The following is a 24,410-nucleotide window of genomic DNA, read 5'->3' as shown; positions in this document are numbered from 1 at the left end:
TTTTTCTGTTGTAAATAACAATGTTTATAACTTGTATGTTTATTTTGTATATATTTGTTACCTGTTTTCCCATGCCTTTGCTCCTTCCTTCCTCGTCTTCTTCTTCGTTTTCTAAAGTGTCATTGTCTGTTTGCTTTGTACCCTTGTTATGTTGTAACAAACAATCTTTGAAATTTGAATTCTATTTTGTATATATTTGTTACCTGTTCCCCCATTTCCCCCCCCCATATTTCAAAGTTTTCTTCTTCGCTTCGTACGCTCTCGTTATTTGATTGTCTTATTTTCTGTTTTATTGCAAATAAAATTTTTTAAAACTTGTTTGTATATTTTGTCTATATTTTTTTACCTGGCTCCCTATTCCTTTGTCCCATCTTCCGTCGTATTCTTCTTCGCTTTCTACATTACCTGTTTCTCCTATTTTCTTTTTGTAAAGAGAAATTTTTTTAAACTTGTTTTTTTGTTTTGCATATAAATCTTATTATGATTCCATATACCCCTGTCCAAACTTACATCGTTTTCTTCATCGCTCTCTACTCTCTCATTATTCCCATTGTCGCCTGTTGTCTTTTTTGTTAAAAAAATCTTTTAAAACTTGTTTTTCTTTAGTTTGTATATACTTCCTACCTGATTCCATATTCCCCTGTCTAATCTTTCATCATTTTCTTCATCGCTCTCTACGCTCTCATTACGTGTTTGTCCTATTGTCTTTTTAGTTAAAAAAATCTTTTTAAACTTGTTTTTTTGTTTTTATATATCTTCCTACCTGATTCCATATCCCCCCTTTCCAATCTTTCGTCGTTATCTTCTTCGCTTTCTACTGTCTCGTTGTGTGATTTTCCTATTTTCTATTGTAAATTTAAATTATATTAAACTTATGTGTATATATTGTATCTATTTATTACCTGATTCTCTATTCCGCTGTCCAATCTTTCATTGTATTCTTCTTCACTCTCTACGCTCTCATTATCAAATTGTCTTTCTCTCTTCCTCTAATGTAAACAACATAAAAATCTTTAAATATTTGTGTGTATATTTTGAAGATATTTGTTACCTGTTTCCTGTTTCCTGATTGCATACTTTTCTCTTTCTCTGTCCTTTCCACTGTTCTCTCTTTTCTTTTTCTTTTACTGGCTCTCTCAAGCCACAGGCCATTCTCCTCACATAACTGTTGTCGTTTATCTGAAAAACATAATTTAAAATTGTAAATAATAGATATCTTTAATACTAACTGCTAAATTATATAACTAACTACTAACTTTTTTTTTTGTTCCAATATCTATGCCAGAGTTGTTCAGTTAGAACACCGTCTCTTGATTTGGAATATTTAATTCCACCTCCGCTTACTAACACATACTTGGTGTGTTGAGTTCCATTGGGGTAACGGATTAAGCAAATTACTGAGGCATTGTAATCTGCAGCCATCTCATTAATCTTCGAACCAATACTTAAATGGCAGTGAGACTTCTTGCGATCTAGATTGTCCTGTTGTCTTTGGTCAAGGGAATTCCAATGGTTTTGCCACTCAAGAACCGACCATGGCTTGTTTCTTTGAGGTACCACTTTTTCCCTTTGTAAGACTCCTATACGACGTATAAATATAGTTCATTAGTATACAAATAAGAAAAATGTATTAAAACACTCGAAAACCTACCTTGAACGCAGTAAGTCTCTGTTGTTTATCCGTATCTCGCCGTTTTATTGTTCTTCCTTTAATGTTCCTTAAATTCTGGAACTGTTTTTTCTTCTGTATCAAAGCTTCATCCAGCCTCCTCCTTGCTACGTCTTGTCCTTCCTCACAACTGTTGTCACCCTCCGATTCTGAAATCATTTTCTTATGGTGATAATGTAAATAAACAGTTTTTGATTTCGATCGATAATCGTCTATTCTTATACATGGAACGCGGAACTTGGAACGGTACTGCGCGGAAGTCAACGTGGAAATGGGAGGGGTCAGAAGTGTTGGAATTTGACAACCCATGTCTGACTGCACAAATGCGATATATCGCACAAGTCGCACGCCACTTTCCCTCTCGCAGTTCTCCTATACCGCTAGTGTTGTCTGGTGGGGAACGGCGACAACTCTCTTAGATTCCGTCGTCTTTCTAGTAGGCAAAATGTCAGGGAAACCAATCGTTAAAAGAAAAAACTTTCAATAGAAGAAAAAACAGCCATTTCGCTGGAAAAAAACTTGCTCGTGATAAAAGAAAAGCAGATGCCAGATGGTTAAAGCGAAATCCATTAAACCTTCCGTTTGTTTCCAGGTATGGGGATTTCAAAGAAGAAAATAATGAAATACTTGCCAGAAAAGCTGTTAATAAAGTTTCTAAAATGAAAGGTAATAATATTTTGAGACCAAAGTTAACCCAAAGACATTATTTACTCTTTTTCAATATAGGATTGGTAAATAGAAACCCTGTTGAGGAAAGTGAAACAGACCTTCTGCCACACAATGGAAATGAACTCGAACAACATTCTTCTACATCTGCATATGATACGAGGTCTACAGCTGACAGCTGTGCCAGCACAGTATTGTTGTCATGTTTACTAAAAAAAAAGGATGAAGCAGCAGAAGGAGAGAAGGCTGAAAATTTGTGGAAAGAAAAACAAGAGGATGTCTACAAGGCTTTCGTAACATCACATGCCTCATCTGCTCATGGGAGGTTGTGTTCTTCAGATGGATGTCTTAATTCTTTTTTTGACCATGATATTCGCTGTGATGATTGTAAACGTCACTTCTGCCATAGCTGCGATAAATCAATTCATTTTCGGTTACCGTTCTATAAACGAATATGGCTTAATACGGAAAGCTCTAAGGTATTGGACCACACACAATTTATTAAGGAAAACGGATCAGTTTCCAAGCAAGGTATTGTCATTTTTACATGTATGCGTTTTTTAACTTATGGTTATCAAAGAACTTTTTTTTATCGTTTAGAGGTTCCAGTACCAGTATTTATTCCTTCAGCTTTCCAAAAGTATCAATCGTCTTCTCTTTCAATTGCTGCTGGAAACGACTTTTGTATCGTCATTACTGCGAATGGTAAACAAAATACTAATTAAATAATAAAACAATTTCTTTTAGCTGAATAATTTAATTCCGAATTCACAGGAAGGTTTGATCTAAGTACAGCTTTGTTTTGCTGCAATTCATGCGAATGTACTTTCGATTTCACACTTGATGATTGCATTCTATCCGGTTTTTGGCCATCCGTGCCTGACAAGTTCACTTTTCTATGTTGCAGTCAGCTGCTAACTCTGTGGCATCATCTAAAATTGCTTACCCCAGGAACTTCTGAACAAAGTTCTTGGAAACGATTTCAGCTATGTTAGTAGAGGGATCGAGGTGAGTATTAAAAAGTTAACCCTTTAAAGTAATTCAGTCGTCATGTTCACATTTTTCAATTACTTTTAGTGTCCCTCAATTAAAACTTCTATGTTTGCAAGAGCTAGCCAGGCTCATGAGTTTACCCGATCCTTGACTGATTCACGAATAAAGCAGATGGATACGCTTTCATGTCGTGCCTGTATTGATGAAAGAACGGGGAATCCTTTCCTCCTCTCCGGCCATCCTGATGCAAATCATAAACTAACAAGGACTGATCGTAAAAATGAGTAAAATTTATATATTTAGTGATCTTTCGTCATCTGATTTTTTTTCAAACTTCAAAATAGACGCCCTAGCTAGGTCTTGGTATGGTAGTGAGGTTATTGCTGGGAAGGAACTTAATATTTCGAAATCCGGAAGACTAATATTCTTAAAAGTTAACATGTTATCGGAAGAAATCTTGAGATTAAAAGCTGTTTATGACGAAGCATGGTCATACCTCCGATACTTCTGCGAAACCCCCATTTTCTCTGAATCTTTGCTTGATGTTGATGAAAGTGATGACTACGATTCCGACACTGATAGTGAAAACGACGAGGTTGTGTAGGATGTTGTGTGATTTATTATTAAGCAGCTTGCGCCTTGTCTAAATTACATAATCTGACTGTAAAACTTGGAATATATCATACGGTACCTGCATACAACTGTATCATCAATTATGAATAGTACACCGTGGACCGTGTTGATAAAGTAAATGTGGTTTTTTATTATTTGTTTATATCAAGAATCAGTTCTATAGTAAACGAAGTCATGAAACATATATAAACACTTCCATGAAACATAAAATTCGAATCGCCGCGAGAAAATGGCCCCCGGTTGTGATTGGTTGTTGCGTTTTTTGGACATATATTATACAATACGGCAAAGTTTTGCTATTTTGTACACACCAAAACATTCCTTGTCTTACGAGGAATCTAATTATTGGTTTTAAAACACGAAACGAGCAAAAACAATGCCCGAACGGAGTGCCCAAAGTTTGCCACTTTCTGTGGTTTTCCCCTCCCCCATGAAATCGTCAAAAATTAAAAAGTGAAATATTGGACAAACTAATAATCCAAAATGAATTATTTAACTTGAAATGAATAGCAGTTGGTAAAGGCTATCGATTCCTGTAAAATTTATAGCAAGTTTTCCATAAGCAAAAATTTTAGGAACGAATAATTTTTTTTCGTTTTCTCGCCGAAGTCCAGTATTTCTCTGAAACGCAAAAATTGTAAACAACATTTATTTTTAAAATTTTTTGTTTATGAAAATCTTGCTTTAAATTTTACAGGAATCGATAGCTCTTACCTACCTCTATTCATTTCAAGTTAGATAATTCATTTTGGATTATTAGTTTGTCCGATAATTCACTTTTTTAATTTTTGACGATTTCATGGGGGAGGGGAAAACCACAGAAAGTGGCAAACTTTGGGCACTCCGTTCGGGCATTGTTTTTCTCGTTACGTGTTTTAAAACCAATAATTAGATTCCTCGTAAGACAAGGAATGTTTTGGTGTGTACAAAATGGCAAAATTTTGCTGTCTTGTATAATATATGTCCAAAAAACGCAACAACCAATCACAACCAGCCATATTTTCGCGGCGATTCGAATTTTATATTTCATGGAAGTGTTTATATATGTTTCATGACTTCGTTTACTATAGAACTGATTCTTGATATAAACAAATAATAAAAAACCACATTTACTTTATCAACACGACCCACGGTATATTATTCATAATTGATGATACAGTTGTATGCAGGAACCGTATGATATATTCCAAGTTGTACAGTCAGATTATGCAATTTAGACAAGGCACAAGCTGCTTAATAATAAATCACACAACATCCTACACAACATCGTCGTTTTCACTATCAGTGTCGGAGTCGTAGTCATCACTTTCATCAACATCAAGCAAAGATTCAGAGAAAATGGGGGTTTCGCAGCAGTATCGGAGGTATGACCATGCTTCGTCATAAACAGCTTTTAATCTCAACATTTCCTCCGATAAAATGTTAACTTCCAAGAATATTAGTCTTCCGGATTTCGAAATATTAAGTTCCTTCACAGCAATAACCTCACTACCATACCAAGACCTAGCTGGGCGTCTATTTTAAAGTTTGAAAAAAATCAGATGACGAAAGATCACTAAATATATAAATTTTACTCATTTTACGATCAGTCCTTGTTAGTTTATGATTTGCATCAGGATGGCCAAAGAGGAGGGAAGGATTCCCGGTTTTTTCATCAATACAGGCACGACATGAAAGCGTATCCACCTGCTTTATTCGTGAATCAGTTAAGTGTCGGGTAAACTCATGAGCCTGGCCTCTCTTGCAAACATAGGAGTTTTAATTGAGGGACACTAAAAGTAATTGAAAAATGTGAACATGACGACTGAATTACTTTAAAGGGTTAACTTTTTAATACTCACTCTCGATACCTCTACTAACATAGCTGAAATCGTTTCCAAGAACTTTTGTTCAGAAGTTCCTGGGGTAAGCAATTTTAGATGATGCCACAGAGTTAGCAGTTGACTGCAACATAGAAAAGTGAACTTGTTAGGCACGGGTGGTCAAAAACCGGATAGAAAGCAATCATCAAGTGTGGCATCGAAAGTACATTCGCATGAATTGCAGCGAAACAAAGCTGTACTTAGATCAAACCTTCCTGTGAATTCGGAATTAAATTATTCAGCTAAAAAAAATTTTTTAATTATTTAATTGGTATTTTGTTTACCATTCGCAGTAATGACGATACAAAAGTCGTTTCCAGCAGCAATTGAAAGAGAAGACGATTGATACTTTTGGAAAGCTGAAGGAACAAATACTGGTACTGGAACCTCTAAACGATAAAAAAAAGTTCTTTGATAACCATAAGTTAAAAAACGCATACATGTAAAAATGACAATACCTTTGGAAACTGATCCGTTTTCCTTAATAAATTGTGTGTGGTCCAAAACCTTAGAGCTTTCCGTATTAAGCCATATTCGTTTATGGAACGGTAACCGAAAATGAATGGATTTATCGCAGCTATGGCAGAGGTGACGTTAACAATCATCACAGCGAATATGATGGTCAAAAAGGGAATTAAGACATCCATCTGAAGAACACATCCTCCCATGAGCAGATGAGGCATGTTATGTTACGAAAGCCTTGTAGACATCCTCTTGTTTTTCTTTCCACAAATTTTCAGCCTTCTCTCCTTCTGCTGCTTCATCCTTTTTTTTTGAAGATGGCTGCTGTTCGGTGACTCTTTCTCCTTGTAGAGCCGCAATGTGAATACTAGCAGCCATTTCCATCTGTTCCAAACAGGAACTTAATAGAGTGTTGGTACAGCTGTTCTGATAGTACATGGTTTAATTGAAAGAGGTGGAAAGATGATGATCAAGTTCACTTTGAGGCTCAAGCTCTGGTTGGCTTGCCAAACAGGACAACAATACTATGCTGGCACAGCTGTCAGCTGTAGACATCGTATCATATGCAGATGTAGAAGAATGTTGTTCGAGTTCATTTCCATTGTGAGGCAGAAGGTCTGTTTCACTTTCCTCAACAGGGTTTTTATTTACCAATCCTATATTGAAAAAGAGTAAATAATGTCTTTGGGTTAACTTTGGTCTCAAAATATGATTACCTTTCATTTTACAAACTTTATTAACAGCTTTTCTGGCAAGTTTTTCATTCTTTTCTTCTTTGAAATCCCCATACCTGGAAACAAATGGGAGGTTTAATGGATTTCCCTTTAACCGTCTAGTATCTGCTTTTCTTTTATCACGAGCAAGTTTTTTTCCAGCGAAATGGCTGTTTTTCTTCTATTGAAAGTTTTTTTCTTTTTAACGATTGGTTTCCCTGACACTTTGCCTACTAGAAAGACGTCGAAATCTAAGAGAGTTGTCGCCGTTCCCCACCAGACGACACTAGCGGTATAGCAGACGAATTCACATTTTCATTTCTTGGCCCGTAAATACGTTTGTCAAATAGTTTCCGTTCTATAACAAACATATTTACAATGGAAAGAGCAAGTTCATCATCAAGAGATTCAGAAAATTCATCATCAAGTGATTTTGAAAGTTCATCATCAAATGATGCAGAAAACTCATCAGACAGTGATTCGGAAACCTCGTCAACAGAACAGAAAGGCAAGTGCATTGATTCCAAGAGAAAGAGGGGTTTTTCATCTTTTTCTAAGTCTAAGGCAAATAAAAAGAAACCGAAAACCGTACAAAAACCTACTGCCGGAAAGTGCTTTACTTATGTGGGAAAAACTCGACAAAAAAAAAGATCCTAGTTTTGGTGATGCCCTTCCACATTGTTCATCATCCCTCAAACAGCCACCATTTGTTTCACCGTCTAACAGTGCAGCACATGATTCACTGTTTGATGATGTGCCATCAGTCATCAGCCCAGAAGCTCTTGGTTAGTATGAAAAATTTAATAGAATGTTATTTTGGTTATTAATAATCTAAAATTGTGTATTTATAGACGACCTTAGGAGACAGGTTCAAAATGACTTAGATAGCATGCAGATTAGACGACATCAAACATGGCAAGAACGGCAAGCAATAGCTGCATGGGGACGGCATGATAGAAGAAGAATTTTCACAGAATATGTTTCAAGACAGCCACTGTATCATTCAAAATGTGACCAGTGTCACGAGGACCTCGACCATTGCTCTGTAAGATGTATGACCTGCAAGAAACATCTTTGTTATCAATGTGATACAAACACTCACTCTGGTATGCCATTTCATCGACGGCTATTCTGTTCTTGCGACCGCTTGGAAATATTACAACCAGATCATTTTATCGATGCAGAGGGAAACATTATAACAAAAGGTAAGGAATAAGAAGGTAAATCACCACACATAGCTAACTTTTAACTTTCTTGTTATTTTACAGATGTCTGCGTCCCATGCTTCGTACCTCATAAATGCTGCGATATAAGCTGCCATGGATCGATGTCACTTATTCCCAATATTACAGAATCAATCGTGGTTGTCACTGAGCAAGGTAAGAATTACGCTGAATATAAACTATATTAGAAATATTTTCTAATATTCGCAAACCTTTTCAACAGGTCGATTTGTTTTAAAGGGGGCAACTTTCGTTTGCGATACTTGTAATTCTCTAATGAAAGCAACAATCGATGATTATGTATTTTCTGGGTTTTTCCCGGCAAGTTTATCGGAAATGGTCACATACCTGTTTTCAGAAGAGGCACTTCTTCTATGCCACCACATTTCCCACAAATGTCCAGGTTCTTCCAAGAACATGTACGCTCACACTCTTGAAGAAGTATCTAAGGAATATGGACGGGTACGTAACATAACACACTAAAATTAAATAAAGACCATGATACGACATTAAAATGATTCGGCTTTTTCAGACTGGACCAATCAATATACCATTGTTCACTACTGCGGAAAGAGAGTGGGAAACATGTCGCCACTACATTGACCAGGAAGTATTTAAAAGGAACAAAATTGATTGCCCCAGTTGCGGAACAAAACCTTTAGTGAGATCATCTGATGCTATCATTAAGCTGAGGCGTTTGGCCTCTGCCGGAAAAGCGAGGAAACCAGAAAATGAAAGAGTGTAAGCATTATTTATAAGTTAAGATAATTGTTGGTATTCAGTTTTTAAATTTTTCCATAGAATGGACGATGTAGAATCCAGGTTCGAGAATTTAGTAATCAAGTCGGATGTTGAAGTTGAAAGTTTTCGTCAAAGGATTTACAACAAAGTTCAAACAGTAAGCAATATTCTATTAATTTAACATTATTGTAGTGCAATTTGTTTCTTTGCTTTTTTCAGTCGAAAAAGAAAAACATGTGTGGGGGATCGGCTTTTAAAGCTGCAAGAGAAGATTCCAATGAAAATAAAAAATATGACGAGACTGGGCTCGTCGTTAGCTCTTGCAAGCACTGTATAGTGCCGTATGCCATCAATATGTTTAAAGGTGAATCGTGGACACATACGGCATTTATGCATTACGAAGCTTGGAAGAGTCAGGCTACATTCTTTTGCTACGATGTTGTGTGTCAATATTGGAAATGGATGCATCAAAAAGTTGGTCCGGAATTTCCAGAATATATGATGCTAACAAAAGAAATGACAGGAATTTTGCCGATAATGCATCAAATGGCACATCAATTACCTTGCCAGGTACCATTTGAATTTTTATGTAAGAGAAATATTTTTCTGAAGTCCAACATTCATAACAGGTGCTTTGGAATCCCCGATGGACAAAAGGACTTGGATTAACCGGAGGAGAGGAGCACGAGCAAGTATTCTCAAAACTGTATCTTTATGCTTATGTTCTCAAGCATATGTCAAAAATTAGTAAGACATCTTAAACTGTTATCCTTTAACAATATTAAACTTAAATAATGCAATCTGAAGACAGAGCGGATTTTCTAACATTAGCCATCCTCTATTGGAACTGGAATAAAATTCAGAACATGCCATTCCTCTTACGCAACAAATTACAGAGAGTGAGTAACTTTTACAATGCAAGCAAGTATTTACAGCACCACCTTGATTTGTAGGCTAGGAAGGAAATCAGAAAAGGCGTAACAAAAGTTGAAGAATTGTTACAGTCATACAACCTTGAAAATGGTGATCTCCCATTGATTCACAAGGAACTGGAAAGAAAAGCTATAGAAATCATTGACCAACGAAGAACAAAGACTACTCCGGTTGATAAATTAAGAAGAATGCTGGAAGGATTTTATGTTCAGCTGAAAACGGTTCGCATAAAAATCTCTAAAGAAGCAGGTTATTTTATATTAATAATTTTTCAAGTAAACTGGAATGTTTTATCTTCAGAAAAAAACTTTTAACCTTACAGAAAATTCGAAGGCTCGGACAAAGTTTAGGCGAATTTTAATTGAAACTAAGAAAAAAGTTTTACAGACAATTGACCTTTTAAAATCAAAGGATAAAGACCTACCAATCTCTTACGAGGATTTCAATCAAGGTATTTTTCCTTGGGAAGCAGTCATAAATGAAAACGACACTAACTTTCCAACACGTAAACGAAAAATTAGCATAATCTACCACTTATACAAATTATTAAATCCATATTTTCGACAGTTTCGTATGCCGATAAATATCATGTTGTTGATTGTTGGATGCTTTTGCAAAGAGCAAAGGAGGAAGTTGAACTAACTAAGATTGAAATGATAAACTACATTCGATTCTTGACTGACAAGCGATCATCGTTAAAACAATTAACACATTCTGAGGAAGCGGACGAAACATTTTGTAAAGGAAAAGCAGTCATGGCCCATTCCGAAATTGAGCGTCTGAATTTACAAATTCAACTTTCTCTAAAAATATTTAATTTGAATTGTAACAACGATTTTTCGAATTTCGTACGTGAAACTAATTCAAATTCTGGAACAGAATTTGAATTTGAAACATGTGATGAGGAAACTGACAATTCTTACACAAAATTTGAATTTTCTGATGAGGAGACTGAAACACATTCTAGTGACTCTGATGATTATTAAATAAACGTAAAAAATACAAACTTAATTATAAATCTATGAAAATAAAATTAATAAAAAAAATTTATATTTTAAATTAACTTAACTTGAAAAAAAAAATTAGTTAATCAACTTAAATTTTTCAATAAACATAAGACAAAGCTAAGTCTTAAGAAAATGGAGCTTCAATAGCCTCGCTTCGCTCTTTTTCGCAAACTAAGTTACAAAAAATGAATTTAAATCGATAAAAATGAAACAAAGTAATAAAATCAACAATTTATAATTACTTTTCCTTGAATAAAAAGAAAAATAAATGAAATTACTAAGTTTTTAACATAAGACAAAGCTTTGTTTTAAGATATAGGATTTATGATATATATATTATACTGTCCTGCAACTGAAAACACCTCGAATTAAGCGTGATAAAATCAATTGTTCAATGCAACAACCATATCAGTTCTAAAATCATAAAAAAATTAAAAACATTTGTTTTCTTAAGACAACCCTTCTTCTGTTACTTTCGGAAAAATCCAGACAAACCTGTGTCTTAAGTTTGTGAGCATACGTTGATCTAACCATACAAATATGAGTGAGCTTAATGTAAGTTTAGGAAATATTAAGCGATTTAAAAAATGTTCCAATAATACACAACAAACCAAAATTTGAGAAAAAATTTCGTTTTAATGTACTACACGAGTATTGAACCAGAGACCTTTTAGCTCACAGCCAAACACCTTACCACTAAGCTATCAGTGATATGATAATTATCAAATAAAAAGCATGTCATTTTGTGCTTTCTGCTGCAGTGTAGTGTCCGGAATTAGCAACACAGGAGCTTATGTAAAAAAATTAAAATTGCAATCGCGAATTGGATGAACATTTTCCATCGAAAATGAAATAAAAATTGAGGTGTTTTGTAAAGGACACTTTAGGGAATCTAACCATACAAAAATTAGTAAGGTTAATGTAAGGTTAAGAGATATTAAGTGATTTAAAAAATGTTCGAATAACACACCAATAACGAAAATTTGAAAAAAAACATGTCAATGTTCTCCACGAGTATTGAACCACAGATATTTCAGTTTGCAGCCCATCACCTTACCACTAACCTATCACAACTTTTTCGATTTAGAAATAAAAAGCTTGTGATTTTGTGCCTTCTGCTGCAATGTACTGTCCGGAATTAGCAACACGGGAGCTTATGTAAAAAAATTAAAATTGTAATCGCGAATTGGATGAACATTTTCCATCCAAAATGAAATAAAAATTGAGGTGTTTTGTAAAGGAAACTTCAGGGAATCTAACCATACAAATATTAGTGAGGTTAATGTAAGTTTAAGAAATATTAAGCGATTTAAAAAAAGTTCCAATAATACGCAAAAAACGAAAATTTGAGAATAAATATCTTTATAATGTACTACACGAGTATTGAACCAAAGACCTTTCATTTCACAGCCCAACACCTTACCACTAAGCTATCGAGGTTGTTTTGATTAACAAATAAAAAGGATGTCATTTTGTGCCTTCGGCTGCAGCGTAGTGTCCGGAATTAGCAACACAGGAGCTTATGTAAAAAAATTAAAATTGTAATCGCGAATTGGATGAACATTTTCCATCCAAAATGAAATAAAAATTGAGCTGTTTTGTAAAGGACACTTTAGGAAAGCTAACCATACAAAAATTAGTAAGGTTAATGTAAGTTTCAGAGATATTAAGTGATTTTAAAAATGTTCCAATAATACGGAAAAAAACGAAAATTTGAAAAAAGAAATTTCAATGTTCTCCACGAGTATTGAACCAACGATCTTTCAGTTTGCAGCCCAACACCTTACCACTAACGTAACATAGTTGTTATGATGCTCAAATAAAAAGCACGTCATTTTCTGCCTTCTGCTGCAATGTACTGTCCGGAATTAGCAACACGGGAGCTTATGTAAAAAAAGTTAGAATGCAATCGTGAATTGGATGAACATTTTCCATTCAAAATGGAATAAAACTTGAGCTGTCTTGCAAAGGACACTTCAGGGAATCTAACCATACAAATATTAGTGAGGTTAATGTAAGTTTAGGAAATATTAAGCGATTTAAAAAATGTTCCAATAATACGCAAAAAACGAAAATTTGACAATAAATAAATTTTATGATAGACTATACGAGTATTGAACCAAAGCCCTTTCAATTCACAGCGCAACACCTTACCACTAAGCTATCACTGTTGTATATATAGTTAAATAAAAAGGATGTCATTTTGTGCCTTTTGCTGCAGTGTAGTGTCCGGAATTAGCAACACAGGAAATTATGCAAAAAAATTAAAATTGCAATCGCGAATCGGATAAACATTTTCCATCCAAAATGAAATAAAAATTGAGGTGTTTTGCAAAAGACACTTTAGGGAATCTAACCATTCAAAAATTAGCAAGGTTAATGTAAGTTTAAGAGATATTAAGTGATTTAAAAAATGTTCCAATAATAGGCAAAAAAGAAAATTTGAAAAAAATATTTATAAGGTACTACACAAGTATTGTACCAAAGACCTTTCAGATTGCAGCCCAACACCTTGCCACTAAGCTATCACGTTTGTTTTCGTAGTCAAATAAAAACCATGTCATTTTGTGCCTTCTGCTGCAGTGTACTGTCCGGAATTAGCAACACGGGAGCTTATGTAAAAAAATGAGAATGCAATCGCGAATTGGATGAACATTTTTCATCAAACATGGACAACAAATTGAACTTCTTTGTAAAGGCACTTTCAGGGTATCTAACCATATGAATATTAATAAGGTTAACGTAAGTTAAAGACATATTAAGTGATTCAAAGTTTTCCCTAAGTACACAAAATATAAGGAAATAAAAAAATTGTTTATCCACCATGAATGTTGAACCAACGAACCCATTGTTGACAGCAATGTACTCTACCGCTGAGCTATTATAGTATTAATTCTTTGAAATAAATAGCATGTCATTTTGTGTCGTCTGCTGTAGTCTGCTGTCCGGAATTAGCAACACGGTGGCTTAGGTGAAAAAGGAGAAACGCAATCACTCATTTTATAAATATACCAAGACTTTAAACATTACGATTTCCACAGTTCAACAGAGGCCATCCTAACGAATGTAGTGATATCAATAATGGTCGATGAAATGTCAATTTAGGAGGCATTTTTATGATTTGTAATATCGGACATTAAGCCAAACTTGCCGTAATTTCAACGCAATTTTCTTGAAATTTTCACCACTTAAAAATTTTGAAATTTATATCTATTAATTTTTAAACTATTGGCTACTTATTGAGATAAATTAATAGGTGTATTAATTAAATGGAATTCTATGTTTTGGAAGAGTGGCGATCTAGTGTAATTTGGATTTGGGCAGACGACATTTCATTTTGACAGATCATTGTTATGATTACTTTAATCATTAATATCTCGTTTTTTTCTCCTTGCATCCCCTTTAATGTCTTAAGCAATTCGATTAAGAATAAAAAATTTGAATCGAATGAATCAATTAGTTTTTAAAAATATTACTGTCCAAAATTAGCAAAAATGTCCGGTGAATTAGAAAATTTGTCCGAAATTAGCAGATCGGCCATACACACATTTCCCATAAGGAAGCCTCTTAGCCAAAACGGTGTCCGAATTCGCGTTTTTACCCTACTTGTATTCAATGTGAATACACTGTTATACCATGAGTCTTTAAGTAAATAGAATCAAATATACTTGTATTCAATGTGAATACACTGTTATACCATGAGTTTTTACTTCTATATGTGAACAGCATCAAATAAACTTGTATTCCATGTGAATACACTGTTATACCATGAGTTTTTACTTCTATATGTAAACTGCATGGAATATACTTGTATTCAATGTGAATACACTGTTATACCATGAGTTTTTACTAAACAGCATCAAATATACTTGTATTCAATGTGAATACACTGTTATACCATGAGTTTTTACTTCTATATGTAAACAGCATCAAATATACTTGTATTCAATGTGAATACACTGTTATACCATGAGTTTTTACTTCTATATGTAAACTGCATGGAATATACTTGTATTCAATGTGAATACACTGTTATACCATGAGTCTTGAAGTAAATAGCATCAAATATACTTGTATTCAATGTGAATACACTGTTATACCATGAGTTTTTACTTCTATATGTAAACAGCATGGAATATACTTGTATTCAATGTGAATACACTGTTATACCATGAGTTTTTACTTCTATATGTAAACAGCATCAAATATACTTGTATTCAATGTGAATACACTGTTATACCATGAGTTTTTACTTCTATATGTAAACAGCATCAAATATACTTGTATTCAATGTGAATACACTGTTATACCATGAGTTTTTACTTCTATTTGTAAACAGCATCAAATATACTTGTATTCAATGTGAATACACTGTTATACCATGAGTTTTTACTTCTATATGTAAACTGCATGGAATATACTTGTATTCAATGTGAATACACTGTTATACCATGAGTTTTTACTTCTATATGTAAACTGCATGAAATATACTTGTATTCAATGTGAATACACTGTTATACCATGAATTTTTACTTCTATATGTAAACAGCATGGAATATACTTGTATTCAATGTGAATACACTGTTATACCATGAGTTTTTACTTCTATATGTAAACAGCATCAAATATACTTGTATTCAATGTGAATACACTGTTATACCATGAGTTTTTACTTCTATTTGTAAACAGCATCAAATATACTTGTATTCAATGTGAATACACTGTTATACCATGAGTTTTTACTTCTATATGTAAACAGCAAGGAATATACTTGTATTCAATGTGAATACACTGTTATACCATGAGTTTTTACTTCTATATGTAAACTGCATCAAATATACTTGTATTCAATGTGAATACACTGTTATACCATGAGTTTTTACTTCTATTTGTAAACAGCATCAAATATACTTGTATTCAATGTGAATACACTGTTATACCATGAGTTTTTACTTCTATATGTAAACTGCATGGAATATACTTGTATTCAATGTGAATACACTGTTATACCATGAGTTTTTACTTCTATATGTAAACTGCATGGAAATATACTTGTATTCAATGTGAATACACTGTTATACCATGAGTTTTTACTTCTATATGTAAACAGCATGGAATATACTTGTATTCAATGTGAATACACTGTTATACCATGAGTTTTTACTTTCTATATGTAAACAGCATCAAATATACTTGTATTCAATGTGAATACACTGTTATACCATGAGTTTTTACTTCTATATGTAAACAGCATGGAATATACTTGTATTCAATGTGAATACACTGTTATACCATGAGTTTTTAGTTCTATATGTAAACAGCATCAAATATACTTGTATTCAATGTGAATACACTGTTATACCATGAGTTTTTACTTCTATATGTAAACAGCATCAAATATACTTGTATTCAATGTGAATACACTGTTATACCATGAGTTTTTAGTTCTATATGTAAACAGCATCAAATATACTTGTATTCAATGTGAATACACTGTTATACCATGAGTTTTTACTTCTATATGTAAACTGCATGGAATATACTTGTATTCAATGTGAATACACTGTTATACCATGAGTTTTTAGTTCTATATGTAAACTGCATCAAATATACTTGTATTCAATGTGAATACACTGTTATACCATGAGTTTTTACTTCTATATGTAAACAGCATGGAATATACTTGTATTCAATGTGAATACACTGTTATACCATGAGTTTTTACTTCTATATGTAAACAGCATCAAATATACTTGTATTCAATGTGAATACACTGTTATACCATGAGTTTTATACTTCTATATGTAAACAGCATCAAATATACTTGTATTCAATGTGAATACACTGTTATACCATGAGTTTTTACTTCTATATGTAAACAGCATGAAATATACTTGTATTCAATGTGAATACACTGTTATACCATGAGTTTTTACTTCTATATGTAAACTGCATCAAATATACTTGTATTCAATGTGAATACACTGTTATACCATGAGTTTTTAGTTCTATATGTAAACAGCATCAAATATACTTGTATTCAATGTGAATACACTGTTATACCATGAGTTTTTAGTTCTATATGTAAAAATATACTTTATTCAATGTGAATACACTGTTATACCATGAGGTTTTAGTTCTATATGTAAACAGCATCAAATATACTTGTATTCAATGTGAATACACTGTTATACCATGAGTTTTTACTTCTATATGTAAACAGCATCAAATATACTTGTATTCAATGTGAATACACTGTTATACCATGAATTTAGTATTCTATACTGTTTATTCTAAAAACAGCATCAAATATACTTGTATTCAATGTGAATACACTGTTATACCATGAGTTTTTACTTCTATATGTAAACAGCATGGAATATACTTGTATTCAATGTGAATACACTGTTATACCATGAGTTTTTACTTCTATATGTAAACTGCATGGAATATACTTGTATTCAATGTGAATACACTGTTATACCATGAGTTTTTACTTCTATATGTAAACAGCATCAAATATACTTGTATTCAATGTGAATACACTGTTATACCATGAGTTTTTACTTCTATATGTAAACAGCATCAAATATACTTGTATTCAATGTGAATACACTGTTTTACCATGAGTTTTTACTTCTATATGTAAACTGCATGGAATATACTTGTATTCAATGTGAATACACTGTTATACCATGAGTTTTTAGTTCTATATGTAAACAGCATCAAATATACTTGTATTCAATGTGAATACACTGTTATACCATGAGTTTTTACTTCTATATATAAACTGCATGGAATATACATGTATTCAATGTGAATACACTGTTATACCATGAGTTTTTAGTTCTATATGTAAACAGCATCAAATATACTTGTATTCAATGTGAATACACTGTTATACCATGAGTTTTTACTTCTATATGTAAACAGCATCAAATATACTTGTATTCAATGTGAATACACTGTTATACCATGAGTTTTTACTTCTATACTGTAAACTGCATGGAATATACCTGTATTCAATTGAATACACTGTTATACCATGAGTGTTTAGTTCTATATGTAAACAGCATCAAATATACTTGTATTCAATGTGAATACACTGTTATACCATGAGTTTTTACTTCTATATGTAAACTGCATGGAATATACTTGTATTCAATGTGAATACACTGTTATACCATGAGTTTTTACTTCTATATGTAAACTGCATGGAATATACTTGTATTCAATGTGAATACACTGTTATACCATGAGTTTTTAGTTCTATATGTAAACAGCATCAAATATACTTGTATTCAATGTGAATACACTGTTATACCATGAGTTTTTACTTCTATATGTAAACAGCATCAAATATACTAGTATTCAATGTGAATACACTGTTATACCATGAGTTTTTAGTTCTATATGTAAACAGCATCAAATATACTTTTATTCAATGTGAATACACTGTTATACCATGAGTTTTTACTTCTATATGTAAACTGCATGGAATATACTTGTATTCAATGTGAATACACTGTTATACCATGAGTTTTTACTTCTATATGTAAACTGCATGGAATATACATGTATTCAATGTGAATACACTGTTATACCATGAGTTTTTACTTCTATATGTAAACAGCATCAAATATACTTGTATTCAATGTGAATACACTGTTATACCATGAGTTTTTACTTCTATACGTAAACTGCATGGAATATACATGTATTCAATGTGAATACACTGTTATACCATGAGTGTTTAGTTCTATATGTAAACAGCATCAAATATACTTGTATTCAATGTGAATACACTGTTATACCATGAGTTTTTACTTCTATATGTAAACTGCATGGAATATACTTGTATTCAATGTGAATACACTGTTATACCATGAGTTTTTACTTCTATATGTAAACTGCATGGAATATACTTGTATTCAATGTGAATACACTGTTATACCATGAGTTTTTAGTTCTATATGTAAACAGCATCAAATATACTTTTATTCAATGTGAATACACTGTTATACCATGAGTTTTTACTTCTATATGTAAACTGCATGGAATATACATGTATTCAATGTGAATACACTGTTATAGCATGAGTTTTTAGTTCTATATGTAAACAGCATCAAATATACTTGTATTCAATGTGAATACACTGTTATACCATGAGTTTATACTTCTATATGTAAACTGCATGGAATATACATGTATTCAATGTGAATACACTGTTATACCATGAGTTTTTAGTTCTATATGTAAACAGCATCAAATATACTTGTATTCAATGTGAATACACTGTTATACCATGAGTTTTTAGTTCTATATGTAAACAGCATCAAATATACTTGTATTCAATGTGAATACACTGTTATACCATGAGTTTTTACTTCTATATGTAAACTGCATGGAATATACTTGTATTCAATGTGAATACACTGTTATACCATGAGTTTTTACTTCTATATGTAAACTGCATGGAATATAGTTGTATTCAATGTGAATACACTGTTATACCATGAGTTTTTAGTTCTATATGTAAACAGCATCAAATATACTTGTATTCAATGTGAATACACTGTTATACCCAACGTATGCTCACAAACTTAAGACACAGGTTTGTCTGGATTTTTCCGAAAGTAACAGAAGAAGGGTTGTCTTAAGAAAACAAATGTTTTTAATTTTTTTATGATTTTAGAACTGATATGGTTGTTGCATTGAGCAATTGATTTTATCACGCTTAATTCGAGGTGTTTTCAGTTGCAGGACAGTATCATATATATATCATAAATGCTATATCTTAAAACAAAGCTTTGTCTTATGTTAAAAACTTAGTAATTTCATTGATTTTTCTTTTTATTCAAGGAAAAGTAATTATAAATTGTTGGTTTTATTACTTTGTTTCATTTTTATCGATTTAAATTCATTTTTTGTAACTTAGTTTGCGAAAAAGAGCGAAGCGAGGCTATTGAAGCTACATTTTCTTAAGACTTAGCTTTGTCTTATGTTTATTGAAAAATTTAAGTTGATTAACTAATTTTTTTTCAAGTTAAGTTAATTTAAAATATAAATTTTTTTATTAATTTTATTTTCATAGATTTATAATTAAGTTTGTATTTTTTACGTTTATTTAATAATCATCAGAGTCACTAGAATGTGTTTCAGTCTCCTCATCAGAAAATTCAAATTTTGTGTAAGAATTGTCAGTTTCCTCATCAGATGTTTCAAATTCAAATTCTGTTCCAGAAATTGTAAAGCACTTTCCGGCAGTAGGTTTTTGTACGGTTTTGGTTTCTTTTTATTTGCCTTAGACTTAGAAAAAGAAGAAAAACCCCTCTTTCTCTTGGAATCAATGCACTTGCCTTTCTGTTCTGTTGACGAGGTTTCCGAATCACTGTCTGATGAGTTTTCTGCATCATTTGATGATGAACTTTCTAAATCACTTGATGATGAATTTTCTGAATCTCTTGATGATGAACTTGCTCTTTCCATTGTAAATATGTTTGTTATTGAACGGAAACTATTTGACAAACGTATTTACGGGCCAAGAAATGAAAATGTGAATTCGTCTGCTATACCGCTAGTGTCGTCTGGTGGGGAACGGCGACAACTCTCTTAGATTTCGTCGTCTTTCTCAACCAACATGGTCTCCACGTACGTACGGGCATGTCCGTACCAAAAAACGTCGCATTTCTAGCCTTCTCATTGGCTCACAGGCTTCAGAGGGACGGGCAATTTATTTTTTGTTTTGTTTTTCTTTCTCGGTTTTTAATGGCCGCCTGCTTTCATTAAAAATGGATGGAAACGTCATTTTTAAAAAGGTGCCTACTGCTCGCGAGTTAAGAAGAAATGCACGCAGAAGAGAAACAACTAAAAAAGAAAGGAAGCCGTGAAAGCCGAGGGTGAACCCTCGTCAAGACCTCGTTGTTTGGGTGCTTTGCGTTCACCAGAAAATAGTGAATCTACAAAAAGGAAGAAAACAGCTAAATCATTAGCTACAAAGAAACCTCGCATGGATAATCCTGATAATAGTGTTAGTTCTCCTTCTGCAAATGTGTTTTCAACTGCATTGGAAAGTGATATTACTCAACTTGATGATAGGTTTGATGTTTCCCGTCAAGAAAAGCTTGCACAAAGTCAGTTTTAAGTGATCTTATTTATTATCCCTCGTATTCTTTTTAAATTTGTTTTTATTCTTGTGCACAGGTGGTGAACAATTGTTGAAAATGATTGTTGATGTAACAACTATTTTTAATGATATTCCTTCAAGCTGCTACCCAGAAAATGAAAACGCAAAGGGTGCTTCTTGGGCAGAAAGAATGGAAAACATGGATTCTTTGTGGGAGGGAGTCAGAGAATCTGTTTACGACAATTTCCTTTCAAAGCAGGCTTATCCATTGGTAATTCAGTGTGATAACTGCTCGCAGTCACTTTCTGGAGGGAGAGCTATCAGGTGTTTGACATGCAAAAAACATTATTGTGGGGACTGTGATTTTTCCTTTCATGCCCAGCAACCATTTCATAATCGATGGTTAGTTTCCAGCGATAGTTGGTACTCCTTGAAAACTATGGAATTTGTGGATTCCACTGGGAAACTCGTAGAGAAAGGTACAACAGTATTTTCTCATCTTATTGCTTTTAAATTATTATTTATTATTTTGTTTCAGATGTTCCAGTCCCCTGTTTTAAACCCCATCAATGTACTTTGTGTGGTTCACCTGCTGTACACATTGAATCAGGATCTCGTGTAGTAATCGTCGTCACTTCAGAAGGGCGTTTTGAATGCAAGTCATCTATATTCTCATGCCTGGAATGTCACGCCAAAGTTGATGCAACTATTCACGAATATGTCCAATCCAATTTCATGCCAGGGAATCCAAAGGCTCTCAACTTTTTATATTCCGTTGAGGTTTTGAGACTGTGGTATCTTATTAAGCATAATTTACCTAGCAGTTCAGAAAAAAATTTTTGGAGTGCCTAGAAGGATTATCAGAAGACACTCGCCGAGTAAGGTGTTTTTATCATGTTTTTCCAGTACTAAATTTAAAGTGTTCTTGTTTTAATTTTCAGCGTGGTTCAATCAACAGAAGTCAGTTCAGTCGGGCATCTAAAGAATGTATGTTGTCATTGTAAACCCAATAAATTACTTGAAGAGTCATTTTTTTGTTATTTCTATATATTTGAATAATTTGTAAAATACAAATATTCTTGAAGTGCACAATACACTAAATATCAACCAATTGCTGATGATTATTCACTGCGAAGTTTAATGACTTCGGTTTATAATAATTTAAATTCTCGCGCTGGTGAAGGTGTTGGTATGTAAGGAGACAAGACTTATCCGGGCGAATGGATGGAAAATTCATTTTCGCATAAGGTACCTATAGTCGTAAGCGATATAGACTAGTTGTCAGCCGAAAGAGATGTGTTTTGTTTTATGACAGTAATTTACTCCCTTGTACGGAACTGTCTATTTTTGTAAATGATTTATTTGAAGCTATAATACATCTAAAAATGCGTAAAACATCACGAAATTTGATAGTTCTTAAGGAGATCTATCTAAATATATAATATTTATTATAAAAATGTAAAAAGTAAAAGTTTCTCATACAAAAGTTCTTCCGTTTTGTCTACAGAGTCGCCTACAGAACTGGGTCGCTATAAAAGTATGAGTAAAAAAATCCGTTTTCAGGGGATTTCGATATTATTGACATTTTTAAATAAATTTTATATGAAAAGATAGATCTCATCAAGAGCTATCGAATTATGTAAAGTTTTAGGCTTTTTGAGATATATTTAAGCTGTAAATAAATTTTTGAAAAACATAGACAGTTCCGTACTAGTGAGTAATTTACTACCATAACTTAAAATTTTAATTTACAAGTTATGAAATTGAATTACCCATTATATATTCACAGAAAAATACGTATCCGATTAAGAGCTTTCATAGGATATAAATTTCAATTGAATCGAAGCTGTTTAAAATTTTAATTCATTTTTTTAGATCTCTTTCTTCCGCCTTCGCTAAAATCGCTTTGACCAAGAGTGGCAACATTGCTTTCAAAAATGACATGCTAGCAATCTGGTTGTCTGCTTTACAAGTTGCTCAAAATTAAGTCATGCCGGTCATGACACATTATATCTTTTCAATTTTTGTTCGTTTTTTGTTATATTTTACTCAATAATTGTTTTAATTGTCCCATAATTGTTCAAATTGTTTTTGCAAGATTGCAAGAAAAATGCAGAACTGTTTTTAAACTTATGCAAAAAAGCTATAATTTGTTTAAGTAAAAAAAAGTTTAAGTTTTTGTTGTGAAGCAATCCTAATTTGTTTCAATTGTCCCATAAATGTTTTTTTGTGATATTTTGGTATTCTATAACATATTTTGAATAAAAGTTTGAATTGTTTTAAAATTTGAAATGTATTTGCATCATGACATTCCAATAATCAATACTTTTAAAAACAGTCTACACGTTTGATTGCTGCAGGAGTGCAGGTTGCTTGACAATTGTAGCTCTCTGGGCCTCAACTTTGTTCTAAAAAAGAAGATATTACAGTAAATGTTGGAAGACCTGGCTTGACCGTCTGATTTGGATGGGTAGACATTTTTTTCTTTTTCTTTGTTTTCGGCACTCCCCCAGATAACGAATGACTTCCTAAAAAGGTTTTGGAGTAGACAGCTTCTAAAAGCCGATTGACAGTAGCATTTAAATTTTCACGTGAAGCTTTGGCAACAACCAACACTTCGTCCAGCTCCGATTTCTCGATTTCCACAGTCTATGCGTGTAGTAAAGGAACCTTGAAATTTACATGAATGAAAATAGGAAAATAAATGTTTGACAACTATCTTACCAATAAATGACTTGTTCTTGGTCTCTTAACATTCACTTTATTGTGTTCTGCAATCTTCTTTTCCTTCTTTTCCATATCGTCAATTTTTCTATAAAGGGACCTGTTTTCAATCTCCAACACTTGAATTCTTCTTCGAAGAAATGCAACCTGAAAAATCAAACACACATATAGAATCAAATCATGTCACTGTTTGTAATAGGTTACTTCATTGTCTTCGATATCTTCACTTGTCTGATTTGAAGAACATGAGTTGGCAGAACCATCGGCCAATGATGATTCTTCTTGATCCGAGTCTTTATATCAAGAGGGAGAGGGTAGATTATTAATCACTATTAAAAAACATAACACGCGGACATAACAATCAATTACCTGTTGCATTAAAAATATCAGGGGACATTGGGAAATACTCTTTGCATAATTTCAGACGGGATGTTGAAGCACTTTGTTGTGGAGTAAATTCCATGAGAGGAGATTAAATTTGAGGTGAGAATTGCAATTTGAGAATTGTAATGTGAGAATTGTAATTTGAGAATTGAAATTTGAGAATTTGAATTTGAATTGTAATTATTATAAATTGCTAGTATTTTGACACCTGACAGTTGCACTTGAATAAACAGGAATGATACTAAAAAGCAACTGTATGTGCCAGAGCGAAGCG

General features: G+C 32.9%; 3 protein-coding genes, 1 long non-coding RNA gene and 2 pseudogenes across 5 annotated transcripts; 3 read left to right on the top strand and 3 right to left on the bottom strand.

Annotated features, from left to right (window-relative positions):
• Nucleotides 1–775: 775 nt before the first annotated feature.
• LOC123467546 lies at nt 776–1,899 on the bottom strand. Its single transcript, XR_006641782.1, has 5 exons — nt 1,652–1,899; nt 1,257–1,580; nt 1,052–1,179; nt 903–989; nt 776–845 (listed from the first exon to the last, which is right to left on the bottom strand). It is a non-coding gene; the product is annotated as an uncharacterized LOC123467546 (long non-coding RNA).
• A 286-nt stretch (nt 1,900–2,185) lies between these two features.
• On the top strand, nt 2,186–3,932 carry LOC123467545. The gene is made up of 5 exons (XM_045167410.1): nt 2,186–2,335; nt 2,396–2,866; nt 2,936–3,040; nt 3,110–3,325; nt 3,673–3,932. Exons 1-5 carry the CDS (start codon nt 2,329–2,331, stop codon nt 3,930–3,932), a joined length of 1,059 nt encoding a protein of 352 aa, XP_045023345.1. The 5' UTR covers nt 2,186–2,328.
• A 2,406-nt stretch (nt 3,933–6,338) lies between these two features.
• On the bottom strand, nt 6,339–7,516 carry LOC123467544 (annotated as a pseudogene).
• Nucleotides 7,483–10,906, top strand: LOC116933943. Its single transcript, XM_045167405.1, has 12 exons — nt 7,483–7,783; nt 7,850–8,203; nt 8,267–8,377; nt 8,445–8,683; nt 8,754–8,962; nt 9,023–9,119; nt 9,182–9,532; nt 9,592–9,709; nt 9,770–9,861; nt 9,916–10,144; nt 10,218–10,400; nt 10,463–10,906. The coding sequence occupies exons 1-12, from the start codon at nt 7,621–7,623 to the stop codon at nt 10,879–10,881; spliced, it is 2,565 nt and encodes an 854-aa protein (XP_045023340.1). The 5' UTR covers nt 7,483–7,620; the 3' UTR covers nt 10,882–10,906.
• A 9,350-nt stretch (nt 10,907–20,256) lies between these two features.
• LOC123467536 lies at nt 20,257–21,895 on the top strand (annotated as a pseudogene).
• A 1,407-nt stretch (nt 21,896–23,302) lies between these two features.
• LOC123467537 lies at nt 23,303–24,285 on the bottom strand. 2 transcript variants are annotated; one of them, XM_045167403.1, is made up of 4 exons: nt 24,122–24,285; nt 23,957–24,045; nt 23,753–23,899; nt 23,303–23,698 (listed from the first exon to the last, which is right to left on the bottom strand). In XM_045167403.1, exons 1-4 carry the CDS (start codon nt 24,213–24,215, stop codon nt 23,678–23,680), a joined length of 351 nt encoding a protein of 116 aa, XP_045023338.1. In that variant the 5' UTR covers nt 24,216–24,285; the 3' UTR covers nt 23,303–23,677. The 2 variants fall into 2 exon arrangements, with proteins under 2 accessions (XP_045023338.1, XP_045023337.1); XM_045167402.1 differs by having other exon boundaries at nt 23,303–23,677.
• Between the last annotated feature and the right edge of the window lie 125 nt (nt 24,286–24,410).

Source organism: Daphnia magna, unplaced genomic scaffold (genome assembly GCF_020631705.1).
Source record: "Daphnia magna isolate NIES unplaced genomic scaffold, ASM2063170v1.1 Dm_contigs190, whole genome shotgun sequence".
Lineage (NCBI taxonomy): Eukaryota > Metazoa > Arthropoda > Branchiopoda > Diplostraca > Daphniidae > Daphnia > Daphnia magna.
This window is presented reverse-complemented; position numbering and strand designations above follow the sequence as displayed.